A 17,968-nucleotide genomic window follows, 5' to 3' on the forward strand; every position below is an offset into this window, starting at 1 on the left:
TGGCCATGTAATAAGCGGCATAATTTGCAGCAGCGCGGTCATTATGGGGAAAATAACACCTTCATGCCGATCTAGATCCCTCCGCTTCACGTCGGGCTCCTGATCTGCCTGTCGGTGTTCTTTTCCTGCTTATCCATGAGAGACGTTCTGCAGAGGAGGGGTGTTTCACCGACGACAGGTGTTCTTACTTTTATGTAGCTGATGGAGAATGTTTACTTTACACGACACTGTTCAACACTTAATTCTGCTTTACTCTTTAACTAAACAACCGCGGATGTCTTGAAAGACTCTTTCGCTAAAGGTTTTTGAAGATATCCGCTTCTTGTGACACGTTCACACGTTCACACCGACCCAAATGAACCGCACCAAGCGGCTAAACGCACCAGGGTTCGATTCAACCGGACTATACAAGGCAGGTGTGAACGCGTTCACACCTGCCTTGTATAGTCCGGTTGAAGACATCCGCGGTTGTTTAGTTAAAGAGTAAAGCAGAATTAAGTGTTGAACAGTGTCGTGTAAAGTACAAATTCTCCGTCAGCTACATAAAAGTAAGATCACCTGTCGTCCGTGAAACACCCCTCCTCTGCAGAACGTCTCTCATGGATAAGCAGGAAAAGAACACCGACAGGCTGATCAGGAGCCCGAAGCGAAGCGTCGGGATCTAGATCGGCATGAAGGTGTTCTTTTCCCCATAATGACCGCACTGAAAATTATGTTATTGATTTAAAACATAGTTGTATGTATTTAAATGTACATGCATCCGCTAAGAAAAATAGTCCGTTGTTACTGTTTGAACTAACATAGCAACGGCAGGAACTGCTTCGATAGCGTTTTTGAGGAGCTTTTTGATTACAGATTTGAAAAAATCGTTGCTTGCTTTAAAAGTAGCACAATTCATTATGTCAAACCTTGGGAAGTATCTAGATATCCCTGCCCTAATGCCAAAGTAACTGGCAACTGAATATGTGTCGCCGTCTGACCTATGTCTGGACCGCTGCGTAAAAAGGAGGGTTTCTGCCCGTTACTTCTCCGCTGTTTTCTTGTCGCTCTTGTCTTGTCAGTTAGTTTCAGCTAAACTGTATACAGTTAAATCGAACGGACTTCTTTGTGCAGATGTGAGCGTCCTTAACAACGGTCAATAAATCCTTGACAGCGGTCTGTCTGTTCCGGATTAAAAACGTGTCACGTGTTTTGAATTGACCAATCAGAATCCAGTATTCAACAAAGCCATGTAATAATGTTTTTTAACGGACCTTGTTTGATTATATAATCATGTCTGTTGATCTCCAGACTAAAAGCAGCATGAGAATAACCTGCCGAAAGTGCCGATGCTCCATGGCGGAGGCTTCGCTATAAATTGCCGGGATTTGCGTTTGTACCCCCTTAATGTCTGACCAATGGTTGAACAGCATTTCCGAGCACATGACTTGTGTTTAAAGTGTATAGTCCCTTTGAGTTTTTGCCAGTGTGAACGCAAACCGAACCTTCTGAGAAATGAAACAATGTAACAAACTGTGGTCTGGTGCGCACCAGAGAGCGGACTATTAGGTGTGAACACACCCTTAGGGTGCGTTCACACCTGCCTTGTATAGTCCGGTCGAATCGAACCCTGGTGCGTTTAGCCGCTTGGTGCGGTTCATTTGGGTCGGTGTGAACGCAGTCCGAGACCTCTGAAGTGAACTAAACAACCGGACTCTGGTCCGCTAAAATAGGTGGTCTCGGAGCGCTTGCTTGCGAACTCTGGAGCGGTTAATTGCTGGTGTGAACGCAGTCCGCACCAAAACATAGGAAGCGCAGTATTTACGTGTCACAAGAACGCGGATATCTTCAAAAACCTTTAGCGAAAGAGTCTTTCAAGACATCCGCGGTTGTTTAGTTAAAGAGTAAAGCAGAATTAAGTGTTGAACAGTGTCGTGTAAAGTAAAAATTCTCCGTCAGCTACATAAAAGTAAGAACACCTGTCGTCGGTGAAACACCCCTCCTCTGCAGAACGTCTCTCATGGATAAGCAGGAAAAGAACACCGACAGGCTGATCAGGAGCCCGAAGCGAAGCGGAGGGATCTAGATCGGCATGAAGGTGTTATTTTCCCCATAATGACCGCGCTGCTGCACATTATGCCGCTTATTACATGGCCACATTCCCAACAAAGTAACGACATGACTCCCAATATTAATTGAAATGCTTTTGTGGATTTAGAAAATTATTTTATTGATTTAAAAAATAGTTGTATGTATTTAAATGTACATGCATCCGCTAAGAAAAATAGTCCGTTGTTACGGTTTGAACTAACGTAGCAACGGCAGGAACTGCTTCGATAGCGTTTTGGAGGAGCTTTTTGATTACAGATTTGAAAAAATCGTTGCTTGCTTTAAAAGTAGCACAATTCATTATGTCAAACCTTGGATAGTATCTAGATATCCCTGCCCTAATGCCAAAGTAACTGGCAACTGAATATGTGTCGCCGTCTGACCTGGACCGCTGCGTAAAAAGGAAGGTTTCTGCCCGTTACTTCTCCGCTGTTTTCTTGTCGCTCTTGTCTTGTCAGTTAGTTTCAGCTAAGCTGTATACAGTTAAATCGAACGGACTTCTTTGTGCAGATGTGAGCGTCCTTAACAACGGTCAATAAATCCTTGACAGCGGTCTGTCAGTTCTGGATTAAAAACGTGTCACGTGTTTTGAATTGACCAATCAGAATCGAGTATTCAACAAAGCCATGTAATAATGTTTTTTAACGGACGTTGTTTGATTATATAATCATGTCTGTTGATCTCCAGTGTTACGTGCCAGGCAGGCTGTACATGTGTGGTTTTCCTTCCCTCCTGTGTTTCTCTCTTCTCCCTGTCTTCTGCACAGCTAATCAGCAGCTGATCAGTATCTGCCTGTGCACCTGAGTCTGATGGCTGATTGGATCCTCTCACCCTCAGCTGGCCTATCAGCAACCAGGGCCGACCATAAAGGAGGCACCCAGGAAGTCTTCTCTCTCTCACTCTGGGCCTGTTGCTGAGGAAGGAACACGGCTGTGCTTAGCAACTAAAGCTCTTTGGATAAATCTGAACTTTGTTAATGTGTGTGTTGAGAGGTGGAGGAGTTAGGTAAGTCTGGGGTACCCTGTACATTTCTCACCACCGAGCTAACTATTGTTTAGACACACTAGGTAAGCGGATTGTTGCCACCCCTGTATATTGTTTTGTCAAATTCTTTGTAGTTAGTTAGTGAGGGTTTTTGTTTGAGTTTGGTTTCAAAGGATAGTTGTAGAGGTAGGCCTGGTTTTGTTATGCTTGTTTCTTTTGTTTGGCACAATCCTTTGACTCCTCCTCCTCCTCACAAACAGAGTTTCTGTTTAATTGTATTATCTGATAGGTTACAAGGAATAAACCTTTTGTCAACCTTTACTCTGACTCTCTCATACTTATTGGTTGTACGTTATTGTCTCCAGGTCCCCTAGACCTTAGTGGGGACGTAACATCCAGACTAACACTTGCAGCATGAGAATAACCTTCCGAAAGTGCCGATGCTCCATGGCGAGGCTTCGCTAGAAATTGCCGGGATTTGCGTTTGTACCCCCTTAATGTCTGACCAATGGGTGAACAGCATTTCCGTGCACATGACTTGTGTTTAAAGTTTATAGTCCCTTTGAGTTTTTGCCAGTGTGAACAAACCGAACCTTCTGAGAAATGAAACAATGTAACAAACTGTGGTCTGGTGCGCACCAGAGAGCGGACTATTAGGTGTGAACACACCCTTAGACATTTTGATGTTCCGGACCTTTGCATGGGGACCTCGTTGAATTTTAGTTGAAGACCCCTGATCTAGGGGGTATAACTCTAAACACCCATATGAAAAAGATCGGTTTACATTTTAATAATTAAATAAGTATGTAAACATAACCAATAACCTACCATAGCCAATAACAAATACATGTAACGTATTTTATTTTTGTTGTTCATTCATATCTTATTTTACTATGTTATTTATGCATATTTTTTTATCTCCAGTTTAAAACGATATGTCTGGTTTACTGTCCTATAGTATACATTGGAATGATTTCAAACCTGTTTTATCCCAATAATTATTGGGATAAAACATTCTATTTCGTTGAGCAGATGCCGATATTTGGGACATTTCATATTGCCCAGCTTTATTAGGGAGCTTCCTGAAGTGTTCAGGGTGGGGAATTCTCTTTTTAAAAAATGAAAATCTACCAGCTACACACTCAAATTGATCCGTCACTCAATAGTAAATCATTATTTTGTGTCAGAAATTAATCAAAACGTTTGCATGGTGGGGGGATGGACCTTTGAGATATGACAATGACAAATGTGATCTTCAATATTTCCTAACATTCTAAAAAGAGTAAAAAAGCAAACAGGAAATGAGTCAGCATTTTAACACTTCCAGTTCTCTGGTCTTTATGAGTTTCGGTCAGATGCCGGGAAGAAAATCGTTAACAAATGCTACGGCGATTTTGAAGTTTTGTTTTACGACATTTAATATGTCAGTAGATATACACTATTCTTACATTTCCGTACATATTCTGAAGCTTCTTTGGGTCTTTAAAAAGACGGTGGTAACACGTGGCTAATTGAGACCGCTAAACACCAGTCATTTGACCGTGATGAAGTTAGTTTAAAGGCTAACGATGCATTTATGCTTGAATAATAAATACAAGTGGTGTTGATATGTGGAGCTTATCATGATGAATATAACATGCAAGTATCATAAACATGTGTTTGCCACAGAGCTTTTTTTCTGCAATATTCCAAAAGTGAAAAGGTCAAATTGTATTGACTATTTGTCACGAAACCTTTGCGATGCTAACATACACAAATATGTCATTCCTGCCCCACTCTATTACTGTGACATCTATATGTTTTTATGTTGAGGATTATTCTGTTGATTATACACTGTATTTGATTAATATGTAATGTAGTTATACTGAAAGTTAGGGTTTTTTAGAGTACAATATGATGATGACGTGTATATTTCACAGATACAACTACTTTGTAAACAAACGTGTTGAAGGCTCTGTACCTCCGCAGATCCTGCCCAAGATTCTTCGACCGGTCCTCTGTGAGCACATCGTACATGTCCTCTTCTTCCAACTTGCGTTTGTATCCAATGCGAAACAAAGGATTGAGCCACCTGACGGAGAAATACTCAGAATAGTCAGTTTTGGAGTTTGATAAAGATCAAGAGAACAGTGTATCTATTCATAATTGTCATCAGATGATCCAACTACACAGCCATGAATCAGATACATCAATGTGAGCACTTTTGAGCTCTTACAGTGGGGTGAACTTTAACTATATGATCTAATATAATGTATAGGTCTAGAATAAAACGGCGAACTGCATACAAAGTGTAATGAACATGTCCAACTTTCAATTGAGTAAAACAAAACCGGTAAAACCGGGAAAACAGGAAACAATAACCACCTAAACACAAATATTATTGTCAGGGTATGTTTCTGATCACTGTCTCAACTGTCACTTCAAAGTTAAACAAGTTTTTGTTGACGAACCGTAACGGTCACCTTTTTTCAAACAGTCAAAAGCAAAACAGTCTGGTTTCCGTTTACTCTCAATTTCACACGTGCATGACAATGGGGAGTATAATGATGAGAAACATTCAGCTACAATGAGACATTTTAAATCCCCCGCTAACAGCAGCTAACAGCGTTCATCATCCGGGGCATTTGGTCACTTACCAGAAAAATATCTTGGACACCAGGCCGGCCGAAGCCGCCGGGTTGGTCTTGGTTTCTTTACTGTCTTTTTCCATGGTAGCCCTCACTCACACGGTAGTTTCACTTTGATTTCCCCCCCCCCATTCCGCTCCTCCGGGCTATGTAGAGAAACTTCGGTTCACGCTCGTATTACATAGCTGCTCCGACATGTCACGGCCCCCTAGTTGTAAAAGTTTTGCGCCCCAAGGTGGGTTGCGTATCCCTCCCGGCACACGAGCTAACGTGTAAAATACATTAGAAAGCACCTCCATAGGCCCCGCCCCAGAGACCCCTGGATTGGCTGAAAAATAATGACCGCCCACCGGGATTGGCTCTGTGTTCAGCTCTGCTTTCACTCGATTGGCTGAGAACATTTCCAGCACATATAACTGGATTTGCGACAATACATGTGGAAGCTTGAAAGCAAAACCTGAACATACTGTTCCACAAGTAGGATAAAGCAAAGCATTATTTAGTGAAGTATAAACATGAACTTTGGATCACTGTCAAGTACAGCTGTTTAATGACTCACTTGACTCTTGTGCCGTATTTCAAGGTTAATTCCTATTTTACATTTGTGTTTCTCTTTTTATCTGTAGGCCTACTTACGTTTGCCTTAGTGCAACAGCCAGACCTGAATCCCCTCTGTGGGGATAACATGCTTGATAATATAGTGTTGAATTATCATTATTGCCATCTTAAAATATACTCCCACGGTAAAATATAAGTTTTCCAATGGTTTAGTACGGAAAACGGTTCAAAGGTGTCCGAGTCATTTCCTCTTTCATGTGGCTTGCGTCAGTCTTATCACAGTGACTCGACAAAATCTCTCTTTATTTCACATAGAGTTGATAGTTGCACTAACTGACTTTATCTCAAGATAAACAAGTAATCATGCATCACCGTAGATAAAATATAGCTTGCTAATGTGGTAGTAGTGTAAAGTGTGAGTATTTTACAATCATAATTATACATGGTAAAGGAAATGACTGCATACAATGTCTCTTTAAGATAATTTTATTTGCTTGCTCTCTTTCTCTGTCTGTATTTTGTCAACTTACACAAACACAGAGAGACGTGATGGGGGAAGATATCCAGATGCCTCCAGACACACTGCAGGTGTTTCCTGCACTGGGAGAGTGAGATAAAACCGACTCTCCCTTTACCCTCTATCTTACATTTCAAAGTTCAAGGGAACATTTAGAAGGTAATAACCAAGGTAAACTATAATCCTGACATTGACCATCTAACGATAACGGACTGTATAAGCTCTGGTTCTCACACCTGGCACTTGATCCTCCTGTTGATATTTAGCTAGCACCGACTGGGAAAAGGGCTGAAGGAGAAAAGCCAGCAGGAGATTATTACAGGCAGCTGAACTCAGCCCAATAACATTCATCTGCAGGGATCAACACTCCTTTCCCATGCTACCCCAGTCCTGTGATAGGCCAACCTCGTCATCCCACATATCCCCAGGTTATTCTCTCACATGAATGAGCACAAAGGAAGAAGTGCACACTTTGTTTCCCTTTAACAACAGGTTACAAGATATAGGGCATGTCTGTTTTGATTCAGATTGAATAAACTGTTACACACAGTACCTTGTGAAAACATTTGTCAATGAAATCCTTCATAGGGAGAACGTTAACAGTACAAAAAAACAGTACGGAAATATAAAGAATGCAGCATTACAGGGGAGATTTCACTTTTGCACTATATGATGCAATTCCATGCAAGCTTAGTACAAAGTGCTTTAAAAAGTCAAAAAGTATGGAAGCCTTTTATGATTATTACATTGATAGTATAAACTTCAATAATTAAAATGTTATTCAACAAATGTTCCATGTATGTACACTGAACAAAAATATAAACGCAACACTTTTGTTTTTGCTCCCATTTTTCATGAGATGAACTCAAAGATCTAAAACATTTTTTATATAAACAAAATAACCATTTCTCTGAAATATTGTTCACAAATCTGAAAAAATCTGTGATAGTGAGCACTTCTCCTTTGCCGAGATAATCCATCCCACCTCACAGGTGTGGCATATCAAGATGCTGATTAGACAGCATGATTATTGCACAGGTGTGCCTTAGGCTGGCCACAATAAAAGGCCACTCTGGAACGTGCAGTTTTGCTTTATTGGGGGGGTCTGAAAACCAGGCAGTATCTGGTGTGAGGGGTAGAGGTAGGGTTAGGGTTAGGGTTAGGGTAATGTTGTGAATCGAGTGGCCCATGGTGGTGGTGGGGTTATGGTATGGGCAGGCGTATCTAATGGACGACGAACACAGGCCACTCGATTCACAACATTACCCTAACTCTACCCCTACCCCTACCCCTCACACCAGATACTGCCTGGTTTTCGGACCCCCCAGACCCCCCCAATAAAGCAAAACTGCACGTTTCAGAGTGGCCTTTTATTGTGGCCAGCCTAAGGCACACCTGTGCAATAATCATGCTGTCTAATCAGCATCTTGATATGCCACACCTGTGAGGTGGGATGGATTATCTCTGCAAAGGAGAAGTGCTCACTATCACAGATTTTTTCAGATTTGTGAACAATATTTGAGAGAAATGGTTATTTTGTGGATATAGAAAATGTTTTAGATCTTTGAGTTCATCTCATAAAAAATGGGAGCAAAAACAAAAGTGTTGCGTTTATATTTTTGTTTAGTGTATGTATGGGTATTTGGAAATATATCAATGAAAATGTAATAATCCAATTACTATTTTAATTTTCACATAATCATATGGACATTTTATGACAACATTAAAATAGGAAATGTGTTTTAATATCTTGCTTACAAAGGTAAAACAGTAAATAATATGTGTTATTGTTAATGTATGCTAAATGTTCATTAAAATGTGAAAACTTAAATGTAATGATGTAACTGAATTCAAGATTTTTTTTTACCCCAAATTACATAATTTGTGTATATATAATGCATTTACACAATGACTGTTTTCCAGGTCAGTTGAAAGGTAAAGATAATGATCTTATCATATTTAGCTGTTAATGGGATGTCACCAACAGGTTAACACAGATAACAACCTGTGCCAGCTGCTTCCCTTTCATTGGTAGATTTACAGGATTAGGGTCCCGTCTGAGATTGCACGGCAACAGCGCCCATGGAAACGACTCACGGCTTCAAATATCTAGAGATTTGAGTAACAATGTTCTGAGCACCGTCTCACTGTCATTTACCTGGCTGTAGTTTTCCTAGAAGGCTGACTGTTTGAAAGCTGCATACATATACAGTTAACTGACCCCAGGTAAATGTAGAATGTTTGAAAATGTTTGGGGTAATTATTTGCCCTGGAAACAATCCCTATTTCTTGACAAAGAGAGCTTAAATCCTAATCCTTGTTTCAAAAAAAGTTTTCAGTTTTCAGTACAAGATTAGGATTGAATGTATTAGTACCTGTCTGGCTGCCTAATTCTGCTCACAGGATTATTCACATTGCTCAACATGTTATATTTTTACTTCCAGCCAGAGGGAGGATTTGTTTTACTTCTATGCTTTGTTGCTGCTCATCTTACTGTCAATGACAGTATGCAATCAAATCACGTTGTCCACAGTAACAACAAAGTGTGATGTAAAGACAGCACAGAACAGAACAGACTATGAACACAGATACAAATATATTACATTCACAAAAAACATCAACTGTTAAGCATGAATTGAATGAAAGAAACCACAAGGGATGAAGATGGTAGAGAACCTCAACCATTACAAATATATATAAAGAAATGATGATTGAGCTTTAAAAAAAGGAAAGCATTGATGAAAACACTGAAAGGTAACGTAACACAATTTCAGCTACTTTACTTATTCTGTCCTACTTTGTACTTTGACTATGTTTGTATTTATACTTGTAATCCACTGTATTTAACCGTTCTAGTTACTTTTAGATTAAGTCATTACAAAATATTTGTTTTGATTCATTTTTATAGACACCAAAGAGTTTGACCTTATCTAAGGGCTTTTTAGCATTCGCAATAGTTTTTATTTGTGTGGTATTGGTACTTTTACTTAAAGTTCAGAAAATGTCTTCCTACCCTGAAATTAGTGATATAACGCTCTTAAATATAGGTTTGTCACAATACAAATGAACTAGCAGCTGTAAAAGACCAAAGGCACATTGACTAACCTGTGACAGTTATAAAAGTGCAAGCAAGGCAGTTAAAGTGTGACTTTTACATGACCAATGTGGGCGAAAGAGACAAGACTAAATGGAAACACATTCAGTGGTAAAGGTTAAAGTCATAAAGTCAGCAAAATGTCCCACAGCAGTATCCAGAGTAATGTGAGCTAACCTTAGCAGTAGAACAGGTAAAGCTGTAGCATTACATTTAACTGGGGGATGTTTTATATCTTACTAAAATATATATTAGGTAAAGCAAAATAAACATATTCTTTCTTCTTTAAAACTAAATAAACATTGATTGATTGATTGATTGATTGATTGATTGAGTTAAGACCACATGCTGCAGAAAGTAAAATAAGCATACAAGCAGAGAAATTTAAATACATTAAATGTTACTGACAATTTGTTTGAATTGTTTCTCCATTATTAGCAAAAAATGTAACTTGACCGAAAATATGAAGCGTCTCCCACCATGCTAGCAGCTCTGTAAGACCTACACAATGCTAACACGCTAGGCAGTCCTGTAGGCTACTAAGCCCCTTTCACACCGGAGTGTGAAAAGCGGACTACAATTACAGGCCCTGCTATAATATTCGGTTTGCTTAACTAGAAGCAAAGAGATAACATGACGTTCCTGATATTTGAAGCATCCTTTCCTTTCTGCCACTTGATGGAGCTGTAATGCTGTGCAACTAGTGTGGAGTTATACTGCATTGCCTTCACCTATTGCTGCTGCAACGAGGACCTGAAGTACTGGATTGTTGTATTTTGCTGCAGAACTGAGCCACATCATTCATTCAGTCAACCCTATCTCTGTTCCTAATCTTGTGTTTTCTTCTCTGTCAAAATCGTTTCAGATCCTTTCAATTAAAGACTTCCTCCTCTTGCAGATCCCCTTGCACATTGTGTGGAGTGATGGCTACCGTGCACCCTCCCACCACCACACACAAACACAATATACAGCTACTGAGTGTGTGTCCAAGAAGGTCATGCACTTTTAAGTATTGATTTTCAGGCATAGATGCTTGGCAGGTGGACGAGAAGCAGAATTCTCCAGAAGAAACAACACTGACGCACCTGTCTCGGGCCGACCCTCCCACCTCCTCTCTGTGTCCCTACTGAGGGATAGATCTCCGTCCTGTCCCAGTCGGGACATCCAAGCCGCAGGAAAAATGGGGAACATGGCAACAGAGATTGTAGCCTTCATCCTGGCCATCTCTGGTTGGATCCTGGTTTCTTCCATCCTGCCGTTAGACTACTGGAAGGTGTCCTCTGTGGACGGGACGGTCATCACTACGGCTACCTTCTGGTCTAACCTATGGAAAACATGTGTGACTGATTCCACCGGGGTCTCCAACTGCAAGGACTTTCCTTCCATGCTGGCTCTTGATCGTGAGTTGGTTTTTGTTGATGTTACAGAGATATATATTGATGTGCATATGCAACTAGTCAAAGCAATGATGACCAAAACACCTGTTGTTTTTGGGTGAAATACCAGCATTGCAAGAGGTCATTTCAGTAACTAAGCTTAGGTGGACTTATACAGCCTCTTAATGTGTCCGAATTAAGTCATATAAAGTCCCACAGTCATACAAAGGTCACTCGTCACTTCCCATGTCTTGCCATTAACAATAAACAAAGGCATTGCTATAATTCAAATAAACTGAAAGCAATTTATACATTTGTGTGGTTTCAAAGATACTAATTATTATCTGTGGTCACTACCTGTTGAGTAAAAACGATGTCTTTCAAAGCAGTCATGCTGGACAGCACAGTTTTAAAACTCCTATGATCTGTATACATCACTGAATGCACTTCTTTGCCTTTTGATGATTGTGGCTGTGTTAATGAATGTCATTTATTTCGGCATGGTTGTGAGTTTCTTCTCTTTTTTTCTCCAATATTAGATGTTTAACCTCAGCTCTTACAATATGCTGGTTATAAAGTATTTAGCCAAATACAGAAACTCACATATCCAAGACTGAAATCAAATGTACCTTTGCTATAGTCTAGTATACTTTGATTTAATAAGAATAGTGTGATTTTTTGAAATACCTTTTTTCCAAGTTTGTTGCCAATAGTTCAGTGAGAAGACTGATACCACTCTTATCTGTACAATATATATAAAGCAACAGGTAGGAGGATATAGATAGCTAAGCTTAGATTTTCGGTTTTAAATGTTGGTTTTGGTTAGAAATAAATATTAATTAATGAAAGAAAGAAAGACAGAGACATATATAGTCAGGCTAGCCGTTTCCGTTAGTTTAAAGTCTTAGTGCAAAACCAAGTTAACCAGATGCTGGATGTAGCTTTACATTTAGCTTCCAGCCATAAAGATGATATTTTTTAAAGACTTTGGAACCACTAACTTAAGTCATCCCCCCTTGTGTGTATCTCTAAGCCTATATCCAGGTGTGTCGGGGTCTCATGATCGCAGCTGTATGTCTGGGTTTCTTTGGTGCCATCTTCGCCTTGATAGGAATGAAGTGCACAAAAATAGGAGGCTCGGAGTCCACCAAGGCTCGTCTGGCGGTCCTCTCGGGTTTCCACTTCATTCTCAGCGGTACCTTTCTCTGTCTCTGTATATATTGGGAATGTAGCTGCATGTTAAGGAAGCTGTTCACCTTAGGACTACATTTCACTGAATTACATGATCAGTTCTTTTTGCTTTGATTTCAGTCCTTATTTCTCTTTGCAGGCCTCTGCTGCATGACTGCATGCTCCATATATGCCCACAGGATCACAACTGACTTCTTTGACCCCCTCTTTGTTGCTCAGAAGTAAGAATTCAACATTAAAGGAAATATTTGATTCACAGCAGATAAAAGGAAGTCCAGTCACATATGTCTTCTTTTTCCTCTTCAGGTTTGAACTGGGAGCAGCTCTCTTTATTGGCTGGGCTGGATCTGTGCTGTGTATCCTCGGAGGTCTTGTCTTCTGTCTCTCCCTGTCTGAAGGTTCCGGGTAAATTGCTTGATTTTTCTAACATTCTAGATCAGGGGTGTCAAACTCAATTTCATCGCGGGCCACATTCGCATAAAGGTTGCACTCAAAGGGCCGGTTGTAACTATATAAATATATAATATATATATAAAATAATGTATTATATTACATTATTGCCTCGGATTTGGATTATTATCGGATAGGATAATAACTTAGTAATTAACTACGTCTGAAAGCAGAAGTGCAGCGCAAATAATTGCAAGTCAGTGGGCATGTCACAAAACGAGATGCATTGTGGGACATGTAGTTTATGGGCAACCTGCTTCTGTAAAGTGGCATGTAACCTATAATAAACGTATTATATTCTTTGCAAGCTCTTGTGGGGCCACATGAAATTAAGTCGCGGGCCGGATTTGGCCCCCGGGCCTTGAGTTTGAGACCCCTGTTCTAGATGCTATCAATGTGATCCCCCATCTGTCATCAGCAACAAGGGTTTAGAAGAAATCTGATTTGGACGAACTCTAAACTGCACTTAGTTACTTACTCAATCAGGCAATTTAAATAATTACTTTAACTGCAATGAAGAGATGGCAGCAATGGTAAACATGCAATAATCTCTCTCAACATCTTGTCTCATAATCGTTGAACCTACAGGGCAGATTGTATAATCGTCCTTTTTGATTAGTATTGTGGCCAACAGAGGCTGAATGTTTTCTTTGTTACAGTCCAGTAGTAAGACATGTTTCCAAGTGAAAGTCACCTTGACTGAGTGTAGCTAAAAGGAAAGTCCTGCTTAATATGGTGGTCATATTGTGAATAAAGACTAAGATAAATATCATTTTCAGCTAGGTTTTCATTACGAAATAACTAGAAATCTAATTAAATCAAGCCTTAGCTGTACTCATTCCTAAGTGTTTGTTAAGCAAATGATAGCATGCTAACCTGCTAAACTAGTGTAAACTTTAAACCTGGTAAACAACAGCATGTTAGCATTGTCGTTGTTAGCTTGTTAGCATTAAGCTGTCCCTTAGCACAGCCTAGCAGAGCTGCTAGCATAGCTAAAGGTGGTTATTCTTGTCATGTTGGCTACATCAATGAACCAAGAGTAAGAAAGCAAGATAGAACATTTGAACAATAGAAAGCTTGATTTTGTTCTCTTTTACTGTTAAGCAGGTTCCACGGGCAACATTTAAGCATGGCAGCACTAAATAGTTCTCCTGAATTATTAGATCTACCGACGTGATACCAAAAGATGCTTATCTAAGAAAACAAAAAATATATTTTGTGTTTGTTGACGGGCTTCATTTCTTATCCTTTTGTTTCTCTCTGTAGCGCTGAATACTCCTACACTGGAGCTGGGTCATTTTCTAAAGCACACCACCAACAAAGCAAGACAGTCAACCGCCTCCACAAGGAACCAGCTGGGGAGCCATCGAGGCAGTTTGGAAGAAATGCTTATGTGTGACGTCAAACTTATTTCTACATGGATATTATCATAAGAGTTTGTGCTCACCAGAATTCACCAGTGAAAGCAAAGGGCATGAATTCTGTTCCTGGAAACAATCATTCATGTATCAGTTTACATATTCCCTTGAGTTTAAAGTGTCCAGATTCATCTTGAGTTATGGCTCAATGTTGGGACATTTCTATCAATGACTGTATATCAAATATAAGACCGTTTTTTTCAGGGCAGGAAATGTGGTTTGGCACTGTTCAAACTCTCCGGCCACCTTCAACAATCTGGTCATTTGTGCTTTACACAGAAAATCTCTATTTTATCATTTTTGAGTTGAAGTCCAAGTGGACGTAGATTTTTAGCAGCATTTTTATAGAATATCTTCCTCTTGAAACCAGAGGATATCGAACAGATAAACATAACCAAGATTTTTCTGTGTGTATGTCTACATTATATAAATAATTTAAAAATGAGAATCAATATATATTTTGTATTTTTAAACTAAATATATTATCATTTAAAGCTGTATTAAAGATTATAAGCATGCCGTTTTGGAAGCAACACAATTCAATCATTGTGACAAAGAAGTAGCTAAAAAACAACTGGATTACTGATTAAAACCTGGGTAGAAAGGATATCATTTCATTGAATCCTCTCCTGCTGATTTAAGGCAGTCGAGAACACCTTCAGCTAATAGCTGCATCGCATTTCTTGGTTTCTTGGATCGATTGATCTGACCTTCAAAGGTCAGGAGGTCACATCTGACCCCTTAAATGACCCCCTATGCAGAGCAGGAGGCCAGCCCGGAGGTTTCCCCTCATATCAGCCATCCATCTCCACCTAGGAATTATTATCAATAGGAACCCCAGGCTATGTTACGAAAACCTCCTGGCCCTGGGGTTAGAACCAGCTGGCAGGGAGCAGCGCCCCGGTGCTTTCTGGCGCCTTACATCCGTAAAACAGTGTCAGGTGTCCCGGGCTCGGCACAATGCTCTCTGATATAATGGTGGTATTGTAGTGTCTGAGTTACAGAAAGTGAGAGTGCAGATTTGATGAATCAAACACCTTCTAGCTCAAAAGATGTTCTCTTGATAGAATATTTGGAAATATAACCGCTTACAAAAGTGATATCTTAGTTACTTATCGTTTCTTGTTCAAATCAACCCTAGTATGATGAAGCCACTTGGAGCTGACCGGGAACAGAAAATGCAACGTTAAGTGTTTCACTTTCTACCTATTTACTGATTTGAGACACATTTCTTTCCTTTTAAAAAATGAACACAAACAGTACCAGCGCAGAAGCTCTATAACATTAAGAATAATTATGAAACAAGATTGTAATCATACTCTTTGATTCACTTAAAACAAACCAGAATGTCCCTTAGTTTAAAGCAAACACAAATCCTAAGAGCATATTTTAAAAAACAATTCTTAAAAATGCAATTCATAATTTCAAAAATGGTCTCTGTATTCTGAAGCTATGCTATAATAACTGTGGATTTGACAATGATTTTATAAGAAATACAAAAACAAGAAGACATTTTGTGAGTGCTTGTCTAATATTTGGATTGTATAGCTTTACATCTTCATGCTTTTAAAAATAATTAAAATAAACGTGAGGGTTTAGAAACAAGGTAAGAAACCCCTGACCTAGTTATTGATATCTGATGGGAAGATGTTCACTGAAGCAGCAACACGAGGAAGTCTGAGGAGACGCAGCCATTACTGCAATCACACCAGCAGAGAGCAGTGCAAATGCACAGTAATACAAAACAACAGTACATGCATTCATAATCATGTTAAATGATTCCATAATGTTTTGCCTGCTAAAGAAATGTCTCAGAGTGTAGGTATAACTCTGTTGTAGTGGGTAACATTAGATTAATTAATTATCTGATTATTTTCTTAAGAAAGGCAAGTTTTATTTAAGAAAGACATTTGTGAATTTTATTGTGGACTATTTGAATAACAATCAATTCAGAATTTAAATCAAACATTACATTATTTTAGTAGGATGTATTGCAAATAGAAATGATGAGAACAATACATTCATCTGGAAAGGTGGTAAAGGTTATGTAGCTATTGGCTGGTTTGCACACAAAACATTTAGAGTAGAATTAAAAATGATTTATCTTTGTAATTATCTCAAGAGGCAGTCTAGGTTTTTTCCTCCGTACAATAATGAAATGAATTAGAAAATATGAAGTGTTTTTAAGGTGATTTTGATTTTTGTGTTTCAGTTTTTTCATTCATGTTTCTCTTAATTAACCCTTAGATGCATAAGTGGATCTTTTTTTAAGTATCTTTATAATTTAAAAAAATTATCATTTCATATTCCTCAAAAAACCTATTTTGAATATCATGCCATTCAAATTTAAAATGTAAATGTTATACATTTTAAGAAATTGTATTTTTTGTATTACTACCCCAAGCTTCCATAAGTGGGTCAAAAATGACCCGCATGCATTTCCTATGGGATTCTATGGGAACCTTTGATTCGTATCACCTGTTGCTGTCAGGAATACATTCACTGTGGACCACACAGACTACATCACAAGTGACACCTCTCAGGAAGATTATTGTACACAGCAAGATCTGAAACCTGTCAGTATAATTATAATAATACATTATATTTGTATAGGGCTTTTCAAGGACTCAAAATCGCTTTACAATATAAGGGAAGGTTAGGGTGGGGGGTATAGGACTATCAAACTTGATCAACCAGCATGGATCGATGGGAGGGGGGGGGGGGGGGCTGTGAGTAGACAAGAGGAGAAGAGATGAGTTTTGAAAAGGGACTGGAATACTGTGAGGGTCTCAGAATACCGGAGATCTTTGCCACAATATGTTCAAAACGTTTTTTTTCAAAATGTAAAAAAAATGTCTAAAATTATAAATAGTGAAAAATTAAATATAAAATATTTCTAATGTGAACCAAAATATAATACTAAATATTATACGAGTGATTTTTCTTAATCAAAATGGCATAAAAACACATTATTCTAATACGGGTCCTTTTTGACCCGCTTATGGACGAGTGGGGTCCAGTCACTCGGGCATCTAAGGGTTCAAACAAAGTATTTTCATAAAAGAAAAAGGTAGATAAAGTCTGCTTTCCATTAAATTCATACTTTTGACTCAATTTGATGTCATTTTTAAACATTTGTTTTCGTTTTCATAAAGCGACATAAGCATTCCGTTGCTCATTTCAGTTTTTTCCCCAGAGTCATGCTAATTAAAGCAAATTAAATCACCCTCACAAAAGCAATTAAAGCTTCCCAGCTTTAACCCTAACCCTATCACCCCACCAATACCAATAACGTAGCATAATCCGCGAGGAGTAAGAAACAAAGAGCAGCTCTTTCATCACCGCCGAACATTCATCACCCGCCCCGCCTCTCATTACCTCAGATGTCACTCTAATTGGTACAGCACAAAGACGTTCTGATGTAACTATGAGCCGCAGCACAGCCTGGTCAAATGACTAATAACTAGCAGCTTAAAGAGGGGAAGAAGAAGAAAGATGCTTCAAGGAGCTAAGGTCACAGTGGCGTTACATATTTCCTGGAACATGTAAAGGTCACTAGTGCAGTAGGACAAATCTCAAGAGATGTAATATCGGTGAGCATCTATGGCAAATGCATACCATAGATGCAATGTTGTAGAGGTTATAAAACTGTGCGTTCTTGTATC

General features: G+C 39.1%; 2 protein-coding genes across 2 annotated transcripts in view; one reads left to right on the forward strand and one right to left on the reverse strand.

Moving 5' to 3' along the window:
• Positions 1-5,982, reverse strand: part of LOC117458332 (ATP-binding cassette sub-family C member 4-like) — a 44,287-nt gene extending 38,305 nt beyond the window's left edge. The window contains exons 1-2 of the mRNA XM_034098735.2: positions 5,709-5,982; positions 5,033-5,143 (exon numbers count right to left, since the gene is read on the reverse strand). Of these exons, the coding sequence (XP_033954626.1) occupies positions 5,033-5,143; positions 5,709-5,782 (185 nt within the window). The 5' untranslated portion in view covers positions 5,783-5,982. The remainder of the gene's footprint in view (positions 1-5,032; positions 5,144-5,708) is intronic.
• Positions 5,983-10,801: 4,819 nt separating this feature from the next.
• Positions 10,802-15,816, forward strand: LOC117457182 (claudin-10-like). The gene is made up of 5 exons (XM_034097110.2): positions 10,802-11,268; positions 12,278-12,439; positions 12,575-12,656; positions 12,742-12,840; positions 14,152-15,816. The coding sequence occupies exons 1-5, from the start codon at positions 11,049-11,051 to the stop codon at positions 14,282-14,284; spliced, it is 696 nt and encodes a 231-aa protein (XP_033953001.1). The 5' UTR covers positions 10,802-11,048; the 3' UTR covers positions 14,285-15,816.
• Positions 15,817-17,968: the final 2,152 nt, after the last annotated feature.

The sequence above is a fragment of the Pseudochaenichthys georgianus genome, chromosome 2, assembly GCF_902827115.2.
Source record: "Pseudochaenichthys georgianus chromosome 2, fPseGeo1.2, whole genome shotgun sequence".
In the NCBI taxonomy this organism is placed as follows: Eukaryota; Metazoa; Chordata; class Actinopteri; order Perciformes; family Channichthyidae; genus Pseudochaenichthys; species Pseudochaenichthys georgianus.

Bases quoted from the DNA above. Each gene is read 5' to 3' on its own strand.
- LOC117457182 (XM_034097110.2), top strand. From the start codon at position 11,049: ATGGGGAACATGGCAACAGAGATTGTAGCCTTCATCCTGGCCATCTCT. The intron at 11,269-12,277 runs GTGAGTTGGTTT...TGTATCTCTAAG, and splicing joins TTCCATGCTGGCTCTTGATC to CCTATATCCAGGTGTGTCGG. The intron at 12,657-12,741 runs GTAAGAATTCAA...TTTCCTCTTCAG, and splicing joins CCCCTCTTTGTTGCTCAGAA to GTTTGAACTGGGAGCAGCTC.